Source organism: Puntigrus tetrazona, unplaced genomic scaffold (genome assembly GCF_018831695.1).
Source record: "Puntigrus tetrazona isolate hp1 unplaced genomic scaffold, ASM1883169v1 S000001081, whole genome shotgun sequence".
NCBI lineage: Eukaryota > Metazoa > Chordata > Actinopteri > Cypriniformes > Cyprinidae > Puntigrus > Puntigrus tetrazona.
In genome coordinates this window covers 391,585-413,941 of record NW_025048669.1, presented here as the reverse complement: position 1 = coordinate 413,941, position 22,357 = coordinate 391,585, and the positions used below count along the sequence as shown (strand labels likewise).

General features: G+C 37.9%; 1 protein-coding gene and 1 pseudogene across 1 annotated transcript; one reads left to right on the top strand and one right to left on the bottom strand.

Annotated features, from left to right (window-relative positions):
• The first annotated feature begins 77 nt into the window (after window positions 1-77).
• On the top strand, window positions 78-13,452 carry LOC122340929 (immunoglobulin-like domain-containing receptor 2). The gene is given in 14 exon segments (XM_043234169.1): window positions 78-204; window positions 2,970-3,154; window positions 3,156-3,300; window positions 4,557-4,640; window positions 4,643-4,675; window positions 8,243-8,299; window positions 9,484-9,630; window positions 9,708-9,881; window positions 10,739-10,771; window positions 10,774-10,851; window positions 11,379-11,577; window positions 12,009-12,127; window positions 13,063-13,164; window positions 13,427-13,452. Coding segments are annotated over 14 exon segments (1,428 nt in total). The 5' UTR covers window positions 78-158.
• A 12-nt stretch (window positions 13,453-13,464) lies between these two features.
• LOC122340928 lies at window positions 13,465-19,620 on the bottom strand (annotated as a pseudogene).
• Between the last annotated feature and the right edge of the window lie 2,737 nt (window positions 19,621-22,357).

Genomic DNA, 22,357 nt, shown 5'->3' with positions numbered 1-22,357 from the left:
GCAAGTTTTTAGTATTTAATTTTCGCAGTAGCTCCCCCCTTTAATAAAGTGGTACGGTCCTTCTGAGCAGCGCAACAGACAGAGATGATCTTAAGCGAATAACAGTCCTGGAGAAGATGGATTACATACCTGCAAACTAGACCGCACTAAACTGGATCATGGTTTTGTTACACGGATTTTGGATTCTATTCATGCTATTATCACGTGAGTTGATCTGGTTTCTATTTGACCGCGATATAGAAATACAGAAAACTGGGGCGCACAACTAAAGCAACAGGTTGAGAGCTTAGAAAACCTTGAGCCCGGCTTTATTTTTAGATTGATCACGGGTCCTTGTGACGGTTTATACTATTATCCATTTCCATTTACACCTGACAATACATTTACAATTTAAAATTTGCATTTATTCACTTTTTTAAGAAATCATATAAAACTTTCTTTTTACACGTTTTATTGTGAAATGAGTCCGTTACTTTCAAACGTACAAGCTTAACTAGTTAACCTAAACTAAAATAAACTTCGGAAAAAACATACTTTGAATATATATATATATATATATATATATATATATATATATATATATATATATATATATATATATATATATATATATATATATATATATAAAATATAAATATAAAAAAATATATATATATATATTTATATATATATATATATATATATATATATATATATATATATATATATATATATATATATATATATATATATTCGATATAATATTAATTGCTATTATTGATTTTATTAAAAATATGTGCATATGTGTAAAGTATAAAATGGATTTCATAACTCAAGATTTTACTAGCCTTTAATTATATGGCATAGACAAACATTTGAAACTATTTATCATCCCAAAGTTGTTATTGTGGGAGAGAATTGTGGGAAGTGCTGCTGGAATGTGTGTCAGGAGTGCAGCTGCAGTTCTTGAAGGGTGGATGCAGCAGAAACAATACAATATATGACGATTTTTTTATGTATCGTCAGTGACCAACTTTGTGAACTAAAACTACACTCTATAAAACCCTCCCAGAGAGAGAATGTGCATACATTTTTAGGTTAAACGTTTTTGAGCTACTATTCCTTGATAAACTGATATGTCTCCCTGTAATAGTTAGCATCAGCAATTCATTAACACATATAATCAAGCAATGTTTTCTGGCAGTAACGGCTTGGTTTAAATCTCTTTAACCTAATTGGGTGTTCATGGATGACTGAGTCAATGAGTGTGTCTTATTGGTGGGACCTCAACATCCCCCTCCTGCACTGAGTTTTAGTGTGTGGGGGTTCACTATAATGGCAAACAAAGAGTCAAACAGGCAACAGAGAGGACAAAAGGAGGACCCCTGAACGGAGCATTAATGAATGTATTCCAGAATTCTCGCCTTAATTCCCCTCAGCAACACGATCACTCTTAAGTACAGTTGGAAAATGCTCAGGAAGTTACTCCATTTCCTCCAAGGCAACAATGACAAAGTGAAAATCTCATCCAGACATCTGCGGTGACTGGTTGTTGTATATTTTCATGTAGTGTGCTCCACCCTTTGACAGGAATTACAGTATCTCAGTGTTTGTGGGAGAGACCTCCTCCTTACTTGATCTTTTGTAAGAGTTTCTCAAAATATTTCAGTTTCACCACCCCACCCAAATCAAACAGTCAGAGCCAGTGACGTCTCTCTGAAAAATGATAGCCCCACTTCTCTGCGCCCCCTGCATAGCATGGAATTTAACTTTCTTCACACTTCTTTCTTTCTTTCTCTGTCTCTTTTTTCACACCAGCAGATCATCCTCTCAGGCGCTTCTCTGATTTTGTCCAGCGTTCTGTTTCATAATCTCCCACACACGGCTGGACAGACACACTCTTTCATGCTTAGAAACACACACACACGCACGCGCAAATGCTGACTGACTGGATCCAGATGTTTTTAGGCATTTGTTTTCAGGTCATCTCACCTTGTAATCTCTAGCTGATAAAGTGAATTCCTTTGGAATGGTGTGACTAAGCATTCTTGAAAAAGAGGCACTAAGCATTTTTTTTTTTGATCCACTGGTTGGTTAGGCCTAGACTGAGAAAGGGCTTTTGGTAATGATCACATGCCTGTCTCTCACACTGAAACATAGCATTAAACTCAAACACCATAATACTAATCATGAACAGGTCAGTAGTCATTACAGTTGCTGCTGAAAGCTCACTGTATCTTGGAATTTGCATCACTCTCTTTGCTCACGGGTGTGTTTACTTAATATGGTGAATTTTTACATAAATTGCTAAATGATATTTAATTAAAAAATAATTCCAATGACCAATTCTAATCCACAGCGTGAGAATAAGCCAAGTAAATAATTTGAATGAATGAAGTTTTACACAAATTGTAATGTTGACTTTATTTTTTATCAAGCTCAACCTTGTTACCCAAGTTATCACAAAACAAATACAAGTTTATCAGTAACTGAAAACTAACATTTGCATCGTTCTGACATAGGGGTTTTTCTGTACCCTTTATATTTATTTGATGAAAAATAACACAAAACAGGGTTCTGTACACTATTTAAATGTCTTAATTCTAGCCCAACATTTCTATAGAAGCAATAGTGAATTTGCATTATAGCTTTTGCACATGCTTCCTGTCTGGTGCTCTACATAAGAACACTACATACGCTAGTGATCATACCCTTGCCAACCTTATAAATAGTTACAGAAATAAACTAGCCATTATACATTAAACAACTGAGGATCACAGACTTTTCAAGCACAACAACAAACGTACCTTGTTACTAGATGCATGGCAGATGAAAACAATATTCATATCCTTCAACTGGATTATTAAAGTGTGCATATTGTACTCTTTTCCATGAAATCTGCAGTCTAGCCCTGACTTTCTTGTGTAGAGTATTCATAAAGTAATTACTGTCATAAAGTAATGTTTTTTTTCTTTCTCTTTTTGGCACAGTGCAAAGCTGTAATGGTGTACAGGTGATTGTGAAAGATGAGAAGAGGTTCGCAATGCTGTTCTCCTCCATCGTTCTTCCGTGTCATTACACCACCCACTCCTCTCAGACCGCCGTGGTGCAGTGGTGGTACAAGTCCTACTGTACAGACCGTACTCGGGATTCCTTCACGTTTCCGAGTCCCTGGGAGTGCACGTGTATCTGACCTGGGAGCCTCGTCTCATGTGGACTGCTCTGACAGCAGCCGCACTGTCCGAATAGTGGCCTCAGCGCAAGGATCTTCCATGACCTTAGCAGAGCACTACAAAGGAAGAGACATCTCCATCATTAACAGTAATGAGTTTCTGTTGTCTTATAAGTGTGTGGGGTTTTTTCAACAGTTTAGCTCGATTGGAGGTGAGGATGAATGAAATATAATGCGGAATATTGAATTTGATCATAACACTATAAGCCTTTCTGTGTTTGTGGATAAATATGTCACAAAGAATGACACATTGGTCTGCTGAAAATCCAGCTTAAGGATCACAAGGGGGATATCCATGGTCATTTATTAACTAGTCAGTTCAACACAGGATATAATTTATGAAGCATCAATACTGTCCAAAAATATAGATCAAATATATGGGTCTAATCTGCAATTGACACAGTGATATATGTTTACTGTAATTGCACAGAAAAAGATGAGCAAAGTGGGAAAAAAAGCTAACCCTATATATTGTATATATTTTACATATTTGGTGTGTATAATCTACAGTACCATTTGGAACTTGGATATGGGTAATTGTGCAAAGCAAGGCTGCATTTATTTGATCACAAAATGTAGTATATTTCAAATATATATGGTTACTCTGTTAGTGCACCTGTGTAAACTTGAGGGGAACTAATTCATATAGCCACAATGGGATTCAACCGGTTTAAAGTCATTGCAAAATTACATCAGTTCTAAAAAAATAAAAGTCTGGCGTAGTTTGTTTGCAGATGCTACTTATTTGATAATACTTATTTAATTCTTATTTAACAACACAATGACATTCATAAAATGACATTTAACTCTGGCTTAATGGTCCAAATACTTCTTGAGGCCACTGTGTAATAAAATCATCTTGTTATGTTATTCAATTTTGAGACCGCTCTACTCTCAAGTCTGCAATCTTGTGAGTAATCCATCTCCCTTAGGAAACCCAGCCGATTGTGCTGTGTTTTCCTGTTCCTTAAATAGGGCTGTTTTTTTCTAGGTCGCACAATGGTCAGGGCTGGACCTCATAAAGGTTTCACAAAACACCCCCATGGCTTTCCTTATCAAACGCAAACACCCTCTCCTCTGACTTTTTGCATCAAAGCTCTTCCTCCTCCAGTCACCTCTCTAACAACAGCTATGACTGTTCTGACAAAATAGTACGGAAGGATAATAAGTATGAATGGCGTGTTGTTCCTACTGATTAAAAAAAGACGTCAATGCACAATTCTCAAATTTAAGCCAACAGTAATCTACACTTGTGTCTGATTAGGCAGATTATTGGTCAGAGGGCTGTCAATCAAACTCAGTGAAACAGCTTTGGTTATCAGCAAATATTTTCTGGCTTTTTCAGAAGCAGATCTGCGCATTGGACAGCTGCAGTGGGGTGACACCGGTGTGTACTTCTGTAAAGTGATCATTTCTGATGACCTGGAAGGAAAAATGAAGACCAGGTGGAGCTGCTGGTGCAGGGTGAGTCCCTTGAGATAAAATGTTTTTTAAAAACTGAATCTACACTGCAAAAAGTCTGCTGTCTAAATGATATGGTTTTTAGAACAGTTTTAATAGCTTGAAAAGGGGCCAGTGAATGCTGTGCTTTAGGGACTCAGTATTTGTGATTATTTACAGAGTTAGCAGAATGTTTACTTTTGTGTGTACATGCTTGGGTATTGTGTCTAAATGATTGTTAATGCCAACCCCTGCCTAAATTCCTGAGTGCACTTACAAGCGCTGCCATGGCGACAACCAAACAGCGCTCGCCTCTCGACAGGGCTCAGATCCTTAATAAGAGGCGCTATTGTTCATTTGTAACTCCGGCTGATCAGGACAACCTCACATATTTTGTACGTCCTGGGCAGGAACACTGTGGAGAGAAACAATTTGTTTAATGTTGCGGGACTGACCCTAACAGCACAAGTTATTTCTGTGTCAGCTGGACAAAGCAAAGTCAGACGCCTCATGCCAGACAAAAAGTAAATAACTGACTGTTATCGACGTGAGCAATGTAAGCCACTTCTTAAGCCGTTTCCATGGGAACGAAGGGGGTTTCAGGGGCCGGGGGATGCCAGGGCCTTCAGAGCAGTCCTGTGCGGTGAAGAGAAAAAACACTGAGAGGGTTAGCGCCGACAAAGGAGGATCAACGAGAGTGTTATGTAGACGCTAAGAAGGGGAGGAAGGCACCGCTGCCTTCTGAGTAATCAAGATTTAATTGGTTTATGAAGTGGAGAGTTTAATCTGGAGTATCGGTGGTTAAAAGTTTGACTTTGTACCAGACACTCCCTATTTCATCAAACATGCTGTGTAGTTGTGTTTTACTTGCAGTTTAGCTCTTGATCTTGACACTATTATTTCCCCGGATTAGGGATTGCACTGTAAACACAAACAGTATTTAACAGCAATTTCTTGCATTACTATATTCAGAATTCCTTGAAATCAATATATTAATATTTAATAAAATTTTACTGTAAAATCAAAACATCAACAAAAACCTTAAGTCTTTGAAGACTTTTTAGCAAGTTGTTGTCTTTTCAAGCAAGTGGCCAATAACTGTGGAAAAAAGTAGGTTATCATTCTAAAGTTAAATGAACTGAACATAAGTTTTTATTTTTAATTGTAACTTTCAATTCACTCTGATGATACATTGACGTCTAATAAGGTCTAATTTCTTTTTCATGCTTCGTCTGTTGCTTGGTGAGCGGGTAACTACCAAAATGGCAGATTGCATTATACCAGCAACAAGTACTTGTGTACATACTACACTGTAATTACAACAGTAACACAAATTTGTTTTTTTGTCTACACTGAAAGCCATTGGAGTTGAGTGTTGATTTGGACCTCATCAACTATTTTATGGCTAAAAACAGTTCTTCAAAATAGCCTATTTTGTATTGCGCAGATAAAAATTAATGGAAACAAAAATGAAAATTCTGTCATTAATTACTCACCTTCATGTTGTTCTAACCCCGTAAGACCTTCATTCATCTTTGGAACACAATTTAAGATATTTTGATGAAATCTGAGAACTTTCTGACCCTGCATAGACAGTGATGCTACTTCTACATTCAAGGCCCAAAAAGGTATTAAGGAAATTGATAAAATAGTCACATGTAACATCAGTGGATTAACCTTTATTTTATGAAGCTACTAGAATATGTTTTATGCATGGTTGCAGTGATTTTGCCAAGTAAGACATAATCCAGCATCAACATTACTGTCCAAAAATATAGATTTATCCCAATCCTTACCCCTAAACTTAACCCTACTCAAAATGTATTTGTACAATCAGTGGGAAATTATTAACAAGAGTGTAGAACCTAACCTGATCATAAACCTAAAACTGACATTTCCTGAAAAATTATCACTCAAAACTGATTGGTTGATTGGAAATTGACAATTCATTTTCATTGTTGGGTGAGCTGTTCCTTTAAGTGTGATAAAGACTTGCAGTCTACACTACATAGCGTGCCTTCTAAATATCTGTGCCTGTCTCACTCTTCACAGCTCTAACACTCTTCGTGAGGTCCCCTTTACTCTCAGGTTACGGTTCGTTTAATCACTGTAACAGAGGAGTAGAGGAGTTGGATATTATTCCTCTTCCTGTCTGCCAGCTCAGCACTTCCTGTCACTCAGGGATAAATCTGCTCTGACAGTGGGCAGTTATGTTTATGGCACCCTTTCATTCAGTTTAACGACTTGTGGCATTTTGTGAAGACCTGTAAAATGAATGTGTTTGGAAAATCACAAAGAAATGGAAGTAGTGACAGATCCTTTATTCAGTTCATTTCTAAATGTCAAAATTACACATATGTGTATCACACACATGAAACATGTAGGACGTCTTTTCATTTCATGCTGTCTTCTACACACTTGTTGCTTTAGGAATTGTATATAGTCAAAAAAATGGGTTTTAGACTACACACTGAGGCCAGTTGAAGTGGTGAGAATGTTCTTGATTTTTGGCAGTATGCCAGTAATTGAAATAAACTCAAAGTACACTCAGTGTAAAATAGACAGTACATCTATAGCCACTCCTTCATTTCTCTCCAAAGGTAATTGGACAGTGCTCTAGGACACCTTTAATTTCAAACAATGCCAGTACTGTCTCCATGGTGATGGCGTACCCCTTCCCCCTTTCAGGATGGTTAATGAGGCTGTGTGATTAATTAGTTTCCCATATTCCTCCTCTGTGTCTCTGCTGAAGCCCCCTCTACCTCATCTCTTTCTCACTTTCTCCGTTCATGCACAGTGAACCTGATCTGTGCTTGGGACAAATATAAATACTGAACCAGTGCACACATACAGTATACATTAGCATAAGCCCTGGGAACCAGCAACATGTCATCTTGTTATTACTGTCAGTTGCTGAGCTTTTTATCTTAATCAGTTTTCATTGCTTTATATTTATAAATATATTCATCCAGTATAATTCTATAATTTAAAAATATATAAATGGTACATACACTATATATATATGTGTACCACAACTTCACAGAAGAACAGCAAGTTTCTCATCCAGAGACATGTTTGACCCTTCACCCTTTTCTTGGTATCTGTCAGGATACACACACACACCTAAGCACACTATCAATCAAATGTTTGGACACACATACATGCATTCTTTATTTGTAATATTTTGACACTAATATAATAGTAAAGACATCACAACCATGAAGTAACAAAACTGAAAGAATGGGATTTCTGTAGTGACCAAAATTGTTATTCACTCAAGCCTTCAAAACTAATTTCAAGTATCACAAGAAACATAAATTCAGTGACGTGGATCCAGAGCCTGTATATATGTTTGCATACTTTGTTTGTACTTTTGCATTTGATTTAGTTTCAGAACCGACAATCATACTCAGAAATCAAAATCACAAATCAAGCTATCAACTTACTCTTAATTAATCCACAGCCACTAACAGAGTAACTTTTTTTCATAATAACACACAAGCATTTAAGCATTTACCCACGACCCTAAACTTTGAACTTTCATCTGCTGCCCACTGCTGCTGTTTATGTCTGATCTTCTCCCTTCTCCAGGTAGGACAGGTGTGCTGGATGACATCCTGCCTGAGTTTGATTTGGAGATTATGCCAGGTACGCCTGCCATACCTCTCTCCCCCCTGTCCTTTTGAGTGGGTGCTCTCACACAGGTCCTTTCCAGTTCACTTGCTTCATTTCCTGCTACAATCAGCAAACTCCAAAATACTCCAATCTGATCTGTTCCTTTCTGAACCCCCGCCCCAGGAAATTACGGGACATATCAATGATTGATTAACTTTAAGTAACTAATCACACGATTATTACCTTTGCAGTTACATTTACATGTCGTCGTCTGCTGAAGCTTTCTCATTTGGAATGCTAGCAGTTTTTTTTTTTTTTTTCTTTTTAAGACACTTGTGTTAAAGACAGCTTCACTAATTATAATGGGTCACGCATCTAGCTTGCAAGGTAGACACGCTGTCACACACTCATTCACTGTGTAGGTCTTTACGCCACCAAATTAAGGAAATATGAGGTTTTCAACTATATCTGATGGCAAAAAAACAAGGTAAAAAAAAGTAACAGATTTTCGGATCTCAGTGTCGCTTCTTTCAATCTTGTTGGCGATGTGCCAGTGTTTCCTGCATTGTGTGGGAAATAAAGTCATATTTCAACCATGTTTACAGTCCAAATTGAACATGCTAAAACAGTATACCACAAAATAATAGCAAAAAAGTGCAGTTACATTGAGCTGCAGTGTGATCCATTTAGATGAAGTGGTTCATTGTAGTGAATCAAAAACAAACGGCACAATTCACAGACAAATGACATTGAGCTGGTCTTATTTTATATGGAAGTGTATATACAAATATAAAAATATATAGGCAATATCTATGTGTATATGTAAGAAATCTGATTTTTTTTTTTTAAAACCCAGTCCTGCTATTATGTTTTGAATTCAAAAACAAACATGTCAACTACTACAAAAGTAATTTGGTTATGTCCTGTTCATTTCCCATTCGGCCATAAGGCATATCATTTTGAACATTCTTGAGTTGAATAAGAGGTTTGCAATGTATACTGTTGGAATTTTAACACCACACCCAGAGGAAATTCATCATTAGGCCCTTAGAGAGTCCAGATAAGAAGTGCATCATTTAAGCTCTCCCTTGTGGTTGGTCACGATCAGAGACTTCATATCCTGTGGGCAAAAAAAGATTTTAGAACAGCACTTCCTTCAGAATCTGTTTTTGCCACGGAAACCATGTTTCCTGATGAGTCTTTTTTGTCTTCTTTAGAGTGGGTATTTGTGGGAGTTGTCGTCCTTGGTAGTGTGCTCTTCCTGTTGTTGGTTGGGATCTGCTGGTGTCAGTGTTGCCCTCACTCCTGTTGTTGTTATGTACGCTGCTGCTGCTGTCCTGATACATGTTGCTGTCCAAAACACTGTGAGTACATAAACACACATACATCCACACATTGCCTGTATTCACAACTGTATTCACAAAATCATTTTCCTTCAAAGTATATGAAGCAGGGAAGATGGCAAAGAGCGGCCAAACTCCTCAGATTGCCATGTATCAACCTTACTACGTTCCTGGTGTTCCTGTGGTTCCCGTGGTCCCTCCAGCTGCATCATCCATCATTGAACCCAAGTTGACTGTAGTGGCTCCTTCAGTAGAAAACAATATAGCTGGAGGTAAGTAACAATACAGAGCACATAAAAATGAAATGCTACAAATATTTTAATACCTTTGCTTGTTCTTTGAAGTCTGTCTACTGAGTCTGCATTTGCACTTAGCATCATCTTAACTCAAAGCAAACTCAACTAACATCAAATTCAGCTGCATTGTAACTTTAATCTCAGGCTGTCAGAGTAATATGTTTAAAGGAATTGTGGTCAGAGGGACGGAGAGTGTTTTGTTGTTTTTAGTATGTGATTTATTGTAGGGAATAGAATGTCAGCTGAAGTTTTAAAGATAGTAGTTGTGTTGGTTTCACAATGTTTGTATCAACAAGTACCATTAATATTTTCTGATATGTTCCTTAAACAGGAAATATTCAAATATTCCTGTTTATTCATAAGGAAATAAATGAACAGGTTTTTTTTTTTTTAACTAGAATAAGCTATTAGTACATCTGGTCTTTAAATGTCTATTTATTTGTACAATTTAAAAACTTAAGTTGCTGTTTTGACATTTAAGGTTGTTTTTTTAACAAAGCTGTTTATTGGCTAATTTATTTATTCATATTTTGATTAATTTTCTGTATTCTTATTTATCTAAGTAGCACTCCATAGTTATGTTGACTAATCTGGATTGCAGGTGGTATGTGAATAAGACAGGGTTTTGTGTTATGGCAGGCTAAGTTTAGTGAATTTCTCCCAGAATGCAAAAACTGCCTAAATCCAATGCATGTTCATGCTTCTGTAAAGGCTTAACTAAGTACTGTGTGAGCGTTACATGCATGTGTATTAACCGTAATTGATGTGCTATGTGTGTGGTACAGTAACATGGACACAATAGAAACACACAGGTCATGTGTGTATGCCCACAGTGCGCAGTGGCTATCGTCTCCAGGCCAGTCAGGGTCAGACGCTATGAAGGTTGTGTACTACGTAGAGAGGGACCTGGCGCAGTTCCACCCTACCAAGGGGGGCAGTCATCCATGTAAGCCTGTATGCAGTCAGCATGTTTCTGTACACCGAATTTGTCTGTATAAAAAAGAAAGGCAAGCTGAGTTAGTGACAGGCTAGCAATGGTCAGACGACACTCCTGATGGCATGCCTAATTCATTTCATTTCATCATCAGTACCAGCAGTGTCCTATCAGAGGGCAATGATTATTTCCAATCCAAGCACTTTTCAGATATTTCATTCTCAAATAATAAATCTCGGTCATCATTTCCCCTCATGTCGTTCCAAACCTGTGTTTTCTGTGGAGCACAAAAGATGGTATCTGGAAGAATGTTTTTGTCCATAAATTGAAAGTCACATTGATGACAGATTTTTATCTTTAGATAAATTATCCCTTTAAAATACATCTGTAATTGTGCATGTCAGACTATTCATAATATTCTAACAAACTTCAGAATTTCTCACAAAGACCATTTTTGCTGCATAATTCTGACAATGACAACTGATTTGTTACATAATAACAATCAAATCCAGCCTATAATGATGTCATTGTGTTAGCAGCTGGCAGCCTATCAGAACTGAGCTCTCTGCATGATGGTGACATAGACTTCAGGCAGACCTATCGGCAGGTCCAGAGGAAGGCACTACCACCCATCAGTGACCACATGGATGAGCCGCATATCCGAACTGCATCAATCGGTCACGGGCTTCGCCCCTCACATTATCAGAGCAATCACTCTCTGGATGAGCATGACAACAGGTACAATTCAAGTGTGCGTGTACACGATGTGATCATTTAGGACAGGGCCGGAGACAAGAGAGAAACGTTTATTGGGTTAAAAAACATTGCTACATTTTTATTATAATAAAACCATTTTAAACTTTTAAACCCATTATGCGCTTTTGTGTTTTGAGTATTTTCAGCATGTTTTTGTGTTTGGTTGTTTTGTGTATTTGCAGTGTGTTTATGTATTTGGTTGTGTTGCAAGTATTTGAAGCTCATGTGTCGTCAAACGGATGAAGAAGTTTATTTCGCTGGTTTGCATGTGTCGTCTTGAATCACTGAACACTGTTCCCTCTCTGCAAACATATATAACAAAAAACAGTTATTTTAAAAGTGCGTGTATATATATGCATGTTTTTATCAAAGTATATTTGTGCGCACTAATAATATCACGACTGTTTGTGCAGATGGAACTGTCGCTCTGAGCACCTGCCTCGCAAAGCCTTTGATGCTAGGGGGCGCACAGGATCGCTAGATGAGCTGGAAGAGTTTGCAATGTCATACGGCCCACACAGTCATCCGGAGGGTGACGCGATCCTCAGCGAGACTTTTGAAATGGGTCGAAGGTGTTGGGGACCATCCCATGTTTACCGAGACAGACCGCGATATTCTCAGGTACTTATAAGTTTATACACTTGCAAGACGATGAGTCACTATATTTTTAAGACTTCATATTCATTTGACCTGCTTTTCCAACCTCCTAAGTATGATCAAAAAAATATATTTTTTTTTTTGCAGTAAAAGAATATTTTATTATTAATATTATAGAATATTTTATTATTTCTTTCAAAAGGAAAAAAAAAATACCCTTCAGGACATTTATGGGAAAAGTGCAGCCCTTAGAATATCCAATAACAAGCTATTTTTAAGCCATGTGACCTTTAACCAAGACCACATGTATGGACTTACCTGCTGATATTCTTGATTGGCCTTCACAGAGGCAGAAGTCCCACTGCAGAAGAAAAGCTGTTCCCTATTTAACAAATTACCCAAACTGCACCCTGTATCCTCAAATTTTCCAATCTATGAGCTCTGATTTTGTATACCATTCCTTGGCTTTTTCACCCATGGATTAGGAATTAAAAAAATAAAATAAAAATACAAGATTAGTTAGATTCATCAACACAAACTGACTTCTGAGTTCAAGTTTGAGGTGGGATTTTTTTATTTAGTTTTTTTTTTTTTAAGGAGGACCTTTTATTCAACAAGGACCTAAATCAAATCAATAACAACAAAATACATTTATAATGCTATACAAAATCAAGTTAAAATGGAGTGTTTTGTTTAAAAGTGTAATATGTATACCATTAAGCACATCTTTAAAAAGTAAAAGGCATACCATGCAGCTCTGTTTGTACCTCAAAGAGGGCATGAATCTTAATAGAAAATAATGAATGCTGTAAAATACCAAATCACAACAGTTTTAAGGATCAAATTTTTATTAATTTCACTGTTATAAAGGGACAGAACCATCACGGATCATTGAAAGGAAAGAGGAATTGTGTGGATTCTATGATATCACGAGGAAACTCAAGGAAAGGAGAGCAGGTGAACAAAGGGAAGGTAAGAAGAGGTAATAAAAGGAAAGAAACAATAGAAAAAGAGCCTTCTACTCTTTCAGTAACCAGTCTGATGCACCAATCTCTCAGACAAAACAAATATCAAAATAAAAGCAGAAGATAGGCATTGTAACAAAGCGTAGCCTTTTAACAGAGAGAGCATGGCGACCGGTTTCTCTGTACAACACCGACCAGACTGGCTTCTGTCTGGGGGGGCTGGGAGTCAGAGGCTTGTCAAAATGTGTAGCGTGAGTGCGTATGGACAGTCTCAACTACACCTTTCCTCACATAGAAGTAACAATGGTCACAGCTGCCAGCACAGCCATGGCAGGGCCAGCTTTCTGTAGGACACCAAGGGAAGGCCACTGGAGGCAGCTACAGGACATACACCACCACTACGGTGTTCCAAAGGAGAATGAAAACAAAGTATTATTCATTCTCTTTATTAAAAAAAAAAAAAAAACACCACGATTCTTTCATGTACAAAAGTATCAAGGCATTCACCTTGGGTCCCTAGCTTTTCTGCCACCGGCCTTAAAATCAGAATGATCACCAAGCAAATGTTAGTTGAGTTTTCAAGTATGGAGCGATTCCAGAAGCGAGCAGCCCCTCTTAACAGACAGGCTTCTCTGTGGCTACGTATGCTGTCACCATGCGCAGAGAGAGTGCTTTGCCACCGTGGTCTAGTAGAAAATCACATAACAGCTACAGGAGGTTTGTCATCCTGAGTCACCACTTCGAGACCAAGAGGCGGTTGCGTCACTGGCCCCACAGAACCACCAGTTAGTAGCAGCTGGCTTCTCTGTAACCGTCAGAAATAAAAACAACGTGGCCTGCAGCGGCAGGCGGAACCAGGCGACAGCATGCGAGAGTAAGAAGTCTCTTAAAATTTTGCAATCCAATCCCTGCACTATGCTTAGAAAAGCACATTCTTCTTAAGTCAACTAAATACAGGTTTTCAACATTTCCACAGAGTTTTGATCCATTTTACCAGTAGTGCGGCAAAGTGGTGGACCTAGAATATGGTAAGCATTGGTTCTCTTAGTTGGTAAAATCAAAAGTTGAGGAGTTTAGTGCTTTGACCAGCAATGCATAGCATCACAGAACAACTAGCGGCCCCCATTTGTACCATCCTTGATCTTTCAGAGCAGAGTAGGTAGGAAGGAAGAGGGTCGAAGAGAGAGATGGGGAGAAAAGAGAGCGCATAGAAAGTATCAAACAGAACAAAACCAAAAAAAAAAAAAAAAACAAAAAACAACCCACCATCCACATTTTCAAACAATACCTTCAAATAACAGTTTAAGGTAGAGCTTTACGGGTAGGGCCTGTTGGAGGTGCTTTGGAAGAGGGTGTGAGGTTAGGAGTGAGGTTTTGGTACATCCTCACCCTCCAGCGGAGTTGAGTGGGTTTTCTGTAATGTACACCACTACCTTGCGGAAAAGGAAAGAAGTTACAGATTAAATATTTAAGCTTTTGAGAACTTCAGGAAGGACTCACGACCAAAGTAGCCATAAGCGATGGTCGCTGGTTAGATGACTTCTTCAGGTCCAAGCTCTGGAATTGTACCAGGAGACAGATTAAGACAATTTACACACAAGAAGGACGTTCAGTTAAGTCAATCAAACCTCTAACAATACTTGGTGCAAGGCCAAACTCAGGAAACACGGGAGCAAAAGTGACTAGAAACCGTGGAGGCAGAGGTGGCAATTGGGCCGCGAAGAACACCCTACCCTGACAATGACGCCGGGCGAGAGAGTCAAAGGATTCTTCTTCACAATCTCCAGCAGCTCCTTCCTGCTCTCTGGGATGTTCCATAGTGAAAGATGGAGATGGACAAGGTAGGCCACTCCGATGCGTCAAGACTACAGAAAACAGGTGCTGCAGTTGTAAGATTCTTATTCCTTTGCTATTGCATGATGAAAAACTGCAAATATTCACCTGCACCAGGACACGCTTGCAAGATCAGCCTTCACAGAGACTTGTACCCAGCGTGCCGCATGGGCAACTGAACAGTCCAACTAGTGTAATCCTTTCCAGAAAGCAGCACCACCTCCATGAGCACCCCAACCTCCATAAGTGTCACAATAGTTTTTCACGACCAGTCAGCAGCATCTCCACATCAAAAACAGCGCCAGACCTTAACATTTAACCACCACATCTGGGAAAACTATGGTAGAATAAACTAAAAATACAATACATACAAGCTCATAATGCAGCAAGTTCCTCAAATGTAACTATTTTGACAAATTTAGACTAAAAACCTAAATAGTATAAGAGAAAAAAAAAAGATAAATAAATAGATAAGATTCCCTTTCCCAAGCCCATAGGAAAAAAAGCTGCTGTTATTTGTAGTTAAACCTGTGAGCCTCAATATTTTAATCCATGGCTGCAGGCAAATAGATGGTGTCATCTAGATGAGCCTTGCTTCCACAGCTTTCCACTACCTTTTTCCTTCAGAGCATCACGCATCTCATCAGACACTCCTTCATCATGCTGAACAGATACAATGGTGTACTGCCTTGCCCAGATCATGGCCCAAGGTCCTGCCTGTACTGGACAGTAACCTACGAAATAAATGATTATAAACGGTAGAAACATTGTGATATGATACAAATTCGCGACTTTTCCATGAATTTTCTATTTTTAAAGCTGAATTGAAAAACCCTCACCTGGGTCTTGAGATAATTAGCAGCCATGACAGGGTGAAAAATCACGGGCGTGGGTTAAACTAAAACAGCACATTTAGCTTGTGGGGCCAGAACAATAGTCAGAGGCATACACTCCTTCGTCCTCTCAGTGGCATATCGAACATCAAACCCTAAGAATTATTTAAAAATAAATAAATAAAAATACTCAATCCAGTAAAAAAGATAAGATCTAGATTCTCTTAATAAACCGTCACATGCTGCAATATCAAGATCTTACTTGGTCTCCAGCTCCGACATCCTCCTCACTGCAGTTGAGTAGACTAGGCAATATCAGGTGACTGCTGCTCCAAGAGCCACAAGCACATTGCAGGTCTTGTAGTCAAACCCTAAAAGTACAATAAAGTACAATAAAATGCTGATTTATTATTTAAGCTAATACAAAAATTATAATCCCACAGATTATACCAGTACAGCAAGTAAGCGAGTATTCTGGCAACATGACACACCTTTTCTAATAATTTAGTCTTGTTTGTATACCTTTGGAAGAGTCCATCATATCAATGTGCTTGATGGTATCCCTGACAGCCTTCTGATGATCCACAACGGCACGAGAGGTGATCTCACGACAGTAAGATCATTCCAGTCTTAGCAGCCATTTCTACCAGGTTAGATAGATAGAAGTTAGAGCACACAGTAGAAAGATTCAAGTTGCAGCATGGAAAAGAGCGCACAGGAGAAGCATAATTCGACACTCACCACGCGCTACTTTGGCGTCAGGATCCTGTTTGGTGGGCATCCAACACATCCACAATCTGGTCACAAATCTTATCTGGACAAAGGCAGTAAGTGTAACCATTTTAACAGTCAATTAGAGAATAAACCTCATAAATCCATTTTGAATTTTTTCCTTTTAGCGGCACATTAAATTTTATTAAATAATTTACCCATTGTACCAGCCCTACTACATTTATAACATAAGCAGCCTTTGTAATGTTTGGTGTGTCTACTATAATAAACCTGTATATTTTAGTAAATGTAAAAAAGTGAAACTCCATGAAAACAGTGCCGTTACACGATTGAGCTTAAAAGCGCAATGGGAATCAGAAATTGTTTACCTCCATATAATGTTCCATGCTCAGGTGACATATTAGCTCACTGCAGCATGCCCCCTCTGTGGAGGCAGGAATACCCAAACTGGCACTCCACTGCAGCCCCTGGGTAATATCTATATTTGAGGCAGAGGTAAATAAAGCTAATCGAGACTGCTAGCCCTCCCCCACACCCATCAGCACTGAACTTGAACCTGTGCTGGGCTCATTAAAGTACTGATGCAGTAGTGAGGGCAGTGGAGCCAGAGGGGAAGGGAATCACACGCATTGTACAGGTGTCAGTCCACAGATGAAAGAAAAAACTAGTCCACAAACTCTACATGTGGACACAAATATGGCAACTCACCACAAACATGTGATCTCATGGAACAACAAAGTGCACCCTTGTGAATTATTTGTGACTGCAACATCCCTCAGTTTCCCTAAATATTTGACGTCACTGAACTTCAAGTTCTTTTGGCCTGTCCTCCATGATAAGTGGTCTAGAGAAAGCGTTTTAAAATGCTGATGAAAGCTTTGGTATGCGTACACTAGATTTGGTACCATCTATGTTTATTTTTTTTTTTTTTTTTTAATTTTCTGCTAGCGAGATCTCGATGTCTCATACTTGTACTAACAGAACTGTCAATCAAAATGTGGAGAGAAGATAACATAGAAAACACACGAGGCCCAATTAAAAGTTATTCTTTTCAGTAACGATTGCTTAAACACCATGTCACAAACACCACAATTAAAAAGGCTCATACTTATAAGCACCTACAACCTTGTAGAAATCTTAGTTAACTTCAAAAAAACTGTCATCTCAATGTTGACCTTCAGAAATCTAGAAGTGTATTCATTTCTCCGCACAAGTTTATTTTAACAACGTTCAAAGACCTACTGTGAGCTTCACGGTAGTTAATGTCCTGATGCTGCACAGAAACTTCTATTAACCAATTGTCTGACAATAAATAAACAATAGATGTAAAAAAAAAAAAACAAAACTATAAATATAGCATTATGATTGTGCCTTAAATGCACAGTATATATCTCTTATAACCCAGCCTTTTGTCCAACTACAAAAGTAAATCCATTAAATCAAGGTTTTTGTCATGTTGTGATTCAGCTAGTACGGTTGGTTTCTGACCTATAACTTAAATTTAAAAAGTCCCTAATATTACAGCAACTTTTGGTAATCCCATTGTTGGACACATCATGAAGCGAAACAAAATGGCTTACGACATTTAAAAACGTGAAACACATATCTTTCATGCCATAATCTACTGATCTACAATCATTTAAAAAGAAACAACATCCATAGGTGTGTACTTATGAAACAAAATCCACATCTTATGCATTGTCTGCAAGTGCCCAATTGTGTTCTTTGACCTGTGTGGTAATAACTATTGGAAAAGTTAGACTGTTTTTAAACAACAACAAGTTGACTCAAACGTTATTCTTGGTATATATAACATTTACAGTTCTTTATCGTAATGCTATTCCCCCCTGATCAACTGGCCGTTTGTAGCCTATAATTCACGACAATACAAATAAAAGCGAATCCAGGAGCGTTATGTCATGTGGACATTTGCACCCAGTTTATAAATGCGTCCTCATTTTACGTACTGCATCAAATGCATTGACAGAGGCGCGCCGCAATGGTCAAAGACGTAATTTTACATACATACATGCTCACGCCTGAGCTTTGCGCAAGCCCCAAGTTCGTTGCTTAGAACTACCCCTAAAACCTTGTGACGGCAAACGTCTAGTCAGAGGTGTTTGATTCATGCGGTATATTTCAGGCCTAAGAGGGTACGCTGACGCAATACTCGCCGCCACTTAAGCGAACAGTTTACACCACGTGTAGAAATTGTCGCAGCCCAGGGGACGACCTGAAAAAACGATCTCTTACGGAGATAATAAAGACAGACAAACATTTTTCGACGCCGTCTACAAGCATGACGGTGTACATTAGCCAACATGCATTAACATTCGCTGATCTCAGGCCACTGAATAAAGACTAACGATAAAAACAATGAGAAACGATCATTGAATTTTTGTACTAGAACCAGTTAAAGACTCTTGAAGCGCATCAAAATATGCAGCGGACAAACCGGCAGAGCAACAACCGCGCAGCGATTTCGCACCGCTTTCGCGAACACATGTTCTGAACGCCGTTAATGCTGTACTACCGTGCGCGCGCACGGCTAGCTCCTAAATGAAATTGACAAAGACCAATATGTTATTGCCCTGTAGTTCTGTTTGTCAGGCGTGTTAAACAAAAACGAAAATGAAATGATGAATAGCTCTTAAAGCGCCCATGGCCTAAAATCGCGAGATTAGCTTTGAGGCCTCCAAATCCGGTAACTCCGCCGCGCGTGGCAAAGACATAAATAACGTGCCTCCCCACTTTACCCAAGTCAGCGTAACAAGTTACGTTAACGAACAGCACATTTTCCTGCCTTGGCACGTTTGATGATAAAAATATTTTCTTATATGTTTATCAAGCCCCGATAGTTGCTAGCTAATGGCACGTACTGGCCTGAGCGATCTCGTGCCCGTTGGCGTTGCAGCCAGCGCGACCTTGTGGCACTCAAAATCGTATTAATAACGTAATCGTGCTGTGATACATACCAGGATGTCGCTTCACCGACAGACTCCGGCGTGAACAAAAGCCAGTCTTCATCAATCAGGGTTATGAAAACCGTTCATCTGCCCGTTCATATTGAATTTACTGTTGTACTTATCAGAGCAAGGTGAGTTTATTTCTCTTGCTGGTGTAGCGTATTATTTTAAGTCTTCAACTCTGCTTGCTGACGTCCAGTCTTGAAGATAACAGGTGATGCTGCCAAACCAGACCTCAAATGATCACGGCAGCCGGTCTTGAGTTTATATCCCCTCCCCTCTCCATTCCAAACTGGAGACATCACTCCAGGCGCACTTACATCCAAACGCCCCAATCCAGAAACAGCGCTGAAGTGAGCGGTGAGGACACAAAGAGGGCCCCTGCTTTGAATACAATATTTTACACCTACACGTTTGAAATAAAACAGTAACACATTGAGGAAGATAAAACAAGTTTAAAACCATGAACAAAGTGGTTTCACACTTCCTTTCTATAGGTTTGTGTTTTAAATCCAAATTTCTATAGCAATACTCCATACAGAGTTATTTTTTTTTATAAAATATAAAGTGTTTTTCTCCCCTAACTTAATGTTAAGCTTAATGATAGCTCTTGTAACAATATAAAGTGTTTTTAAATGTAAAAGATACGTAATATTAGGTAAAAGGTAAAGATGATTATGTAGTAGAATTTTTGTAAACACTTTGCTTTAAACTTCATGTATAACCACAGGAATGTCTATCAGTCTTGAGTGCACTTTGGACCTAGTTGACAAAGCATTAGTTTTTGTATTACAATTATTATTAAATGTAAATAAACCAAAGCTTGCAGGCAAGAACTTCAATGAAACCTGTCTCACCACTTTTTGCTAATTACTGTATGTGGGGTGAGTGTTTGTTGTGTTACATAGATTATGAAGTTGCTAGGTAGCATGGAGAATGTGCATATGTATATATGAATGTATGTGTATTTTATTCTTTGTACAACCAGTTAACATAACTGGTTATTCACTCAGTGCTTTTATTGCTGTCACACTTTCTTTTTATCCCGTCCTGTGGCAGGCAGTAATTTCTTAGAGTGCCAGAAGGTACAGGAACCTGAGCTTTACAGGTTGTGAGTTGTCAATTCATGCTAACCCCAGATATGAGTGATCCAAAAGTTGTGAACCACATGTGAAGAATGCTATTAACTTGTTTTCTAATTTTGATTTTTTTTTTTTACATTTTGTACTTGAAACTTAAATTAAGTTTTTAATTTTAGAGCTTTTTGTTTTAATCCACAGTAGCACTTAGCTGTGTGAAAATGAAAACATCTGACTTTTTGCAAGAGAAAGTTATATTTATATTTATGATAACATTTATATATTTAATATCTAAAATATTTGTATATATTAAAATATTTTGTATAATTATTTTGATTATTTCTTAACTGTTTAATATTGTATCTCAAGTTTAAGTTAAATGTAAAAAATATCACATTTCTATCTCAGAAACATTTTTGTCTTCTAATTAATTATACTTCTAATTTGTAGACCATGTAGAAAGATTAGATGCCAAGGCCCACCCAGGTCACCATATTTGATATCAGGAAGTAGTGCTTTAGCATTTATTACAATTTATTGTCTTTTGTGTTGTAAATTTGATGCGTTATGATGCAAAAAGTAAAAATCTTCCTTATTAGTAGGCATTCATTTGCAAGTGTTTTTGGGCAAAACAAGCTCTGGCATTTAAAACAGCCATGGAGACTCTAAGCACTGGCCCCTCTTATAAGCCAGCGGATAGGCTATGTATCTATATACTATGCCATATTACAGGCTGCATGTTATATGTATTATTATTAGTATGTAACATAACCACAAAAAAGAAAAACTAGAAAAGTTTGACAATAATTCTGCTAAGTATTAAGTTTTTGCATTAAAAGAGATATCATACCAGACAAACAATAATTTCTTTTGTCCACTTCTCAAATCTTTCTCTAAGTAGCGCAGGAGTGTTTCACTTTGGTGCATTTATTTACAGGAATGACATGAACTTGCACCTGTAGAGTTTTGGGTATAACTCTTATGTATGGTGTTGGAGGCCAGATGACATTTTTGCCTGGGGAAGTGCTTTCAGAATGAACTTTAAAGTTGTGCAACATTTGCTGTCAATCACTGAGAATCAGTCAAACACCTCACAATATGTGCAAACTCCTATGCTGTTGGCTTTTGAACTGCCAAGATGCAGAGGGTCATTCAAACTCTGACACCATGGAAACTTAGACCTCATATGAATTATTAAGCTGGAATTATTAATAAACTGAAAAGTTATTAACATATATATTTTTTTAATTCTTTCTTATTCTTCATTTTTTCAAAGTTTCTTGATAGACTAACCATTATTAAAAAAGCTGACTTTGTAAGTCTTTTGTGAGATTTTTTTTTATTTGTGAGGTATAACGTGTCCTTGTTCATGGAGACAGTCATGCATGAGAGAAACATTTGACTTTGAATTGATTAAAAAATACAGTAATAAATCAATAAATCAATGATTATAGACAGACTCAGTGTTCTTTGCTCTTAAGCCAAATGATTTCAAGACATGGAGTATAGAAAAATCAGTCCTGCATTTGTTAGGCTTTTATTAAACTCTTGTCTTGTGTGTTTATTTTTGCACAATGTATGCGCATATGTTTCAAATAATGACACAAAATACTATGAAGTAAAGCTGATGGGATCTTCATTCAACCGATCTGTCAAATGTTTGTACTGCCCACATAGCTATCAAACCTTAAAACCTAGCATGATTGGTGTTAATGTGTACCTTGTAAATCTGGGATGGTGGTGTCGTATGTACTTAT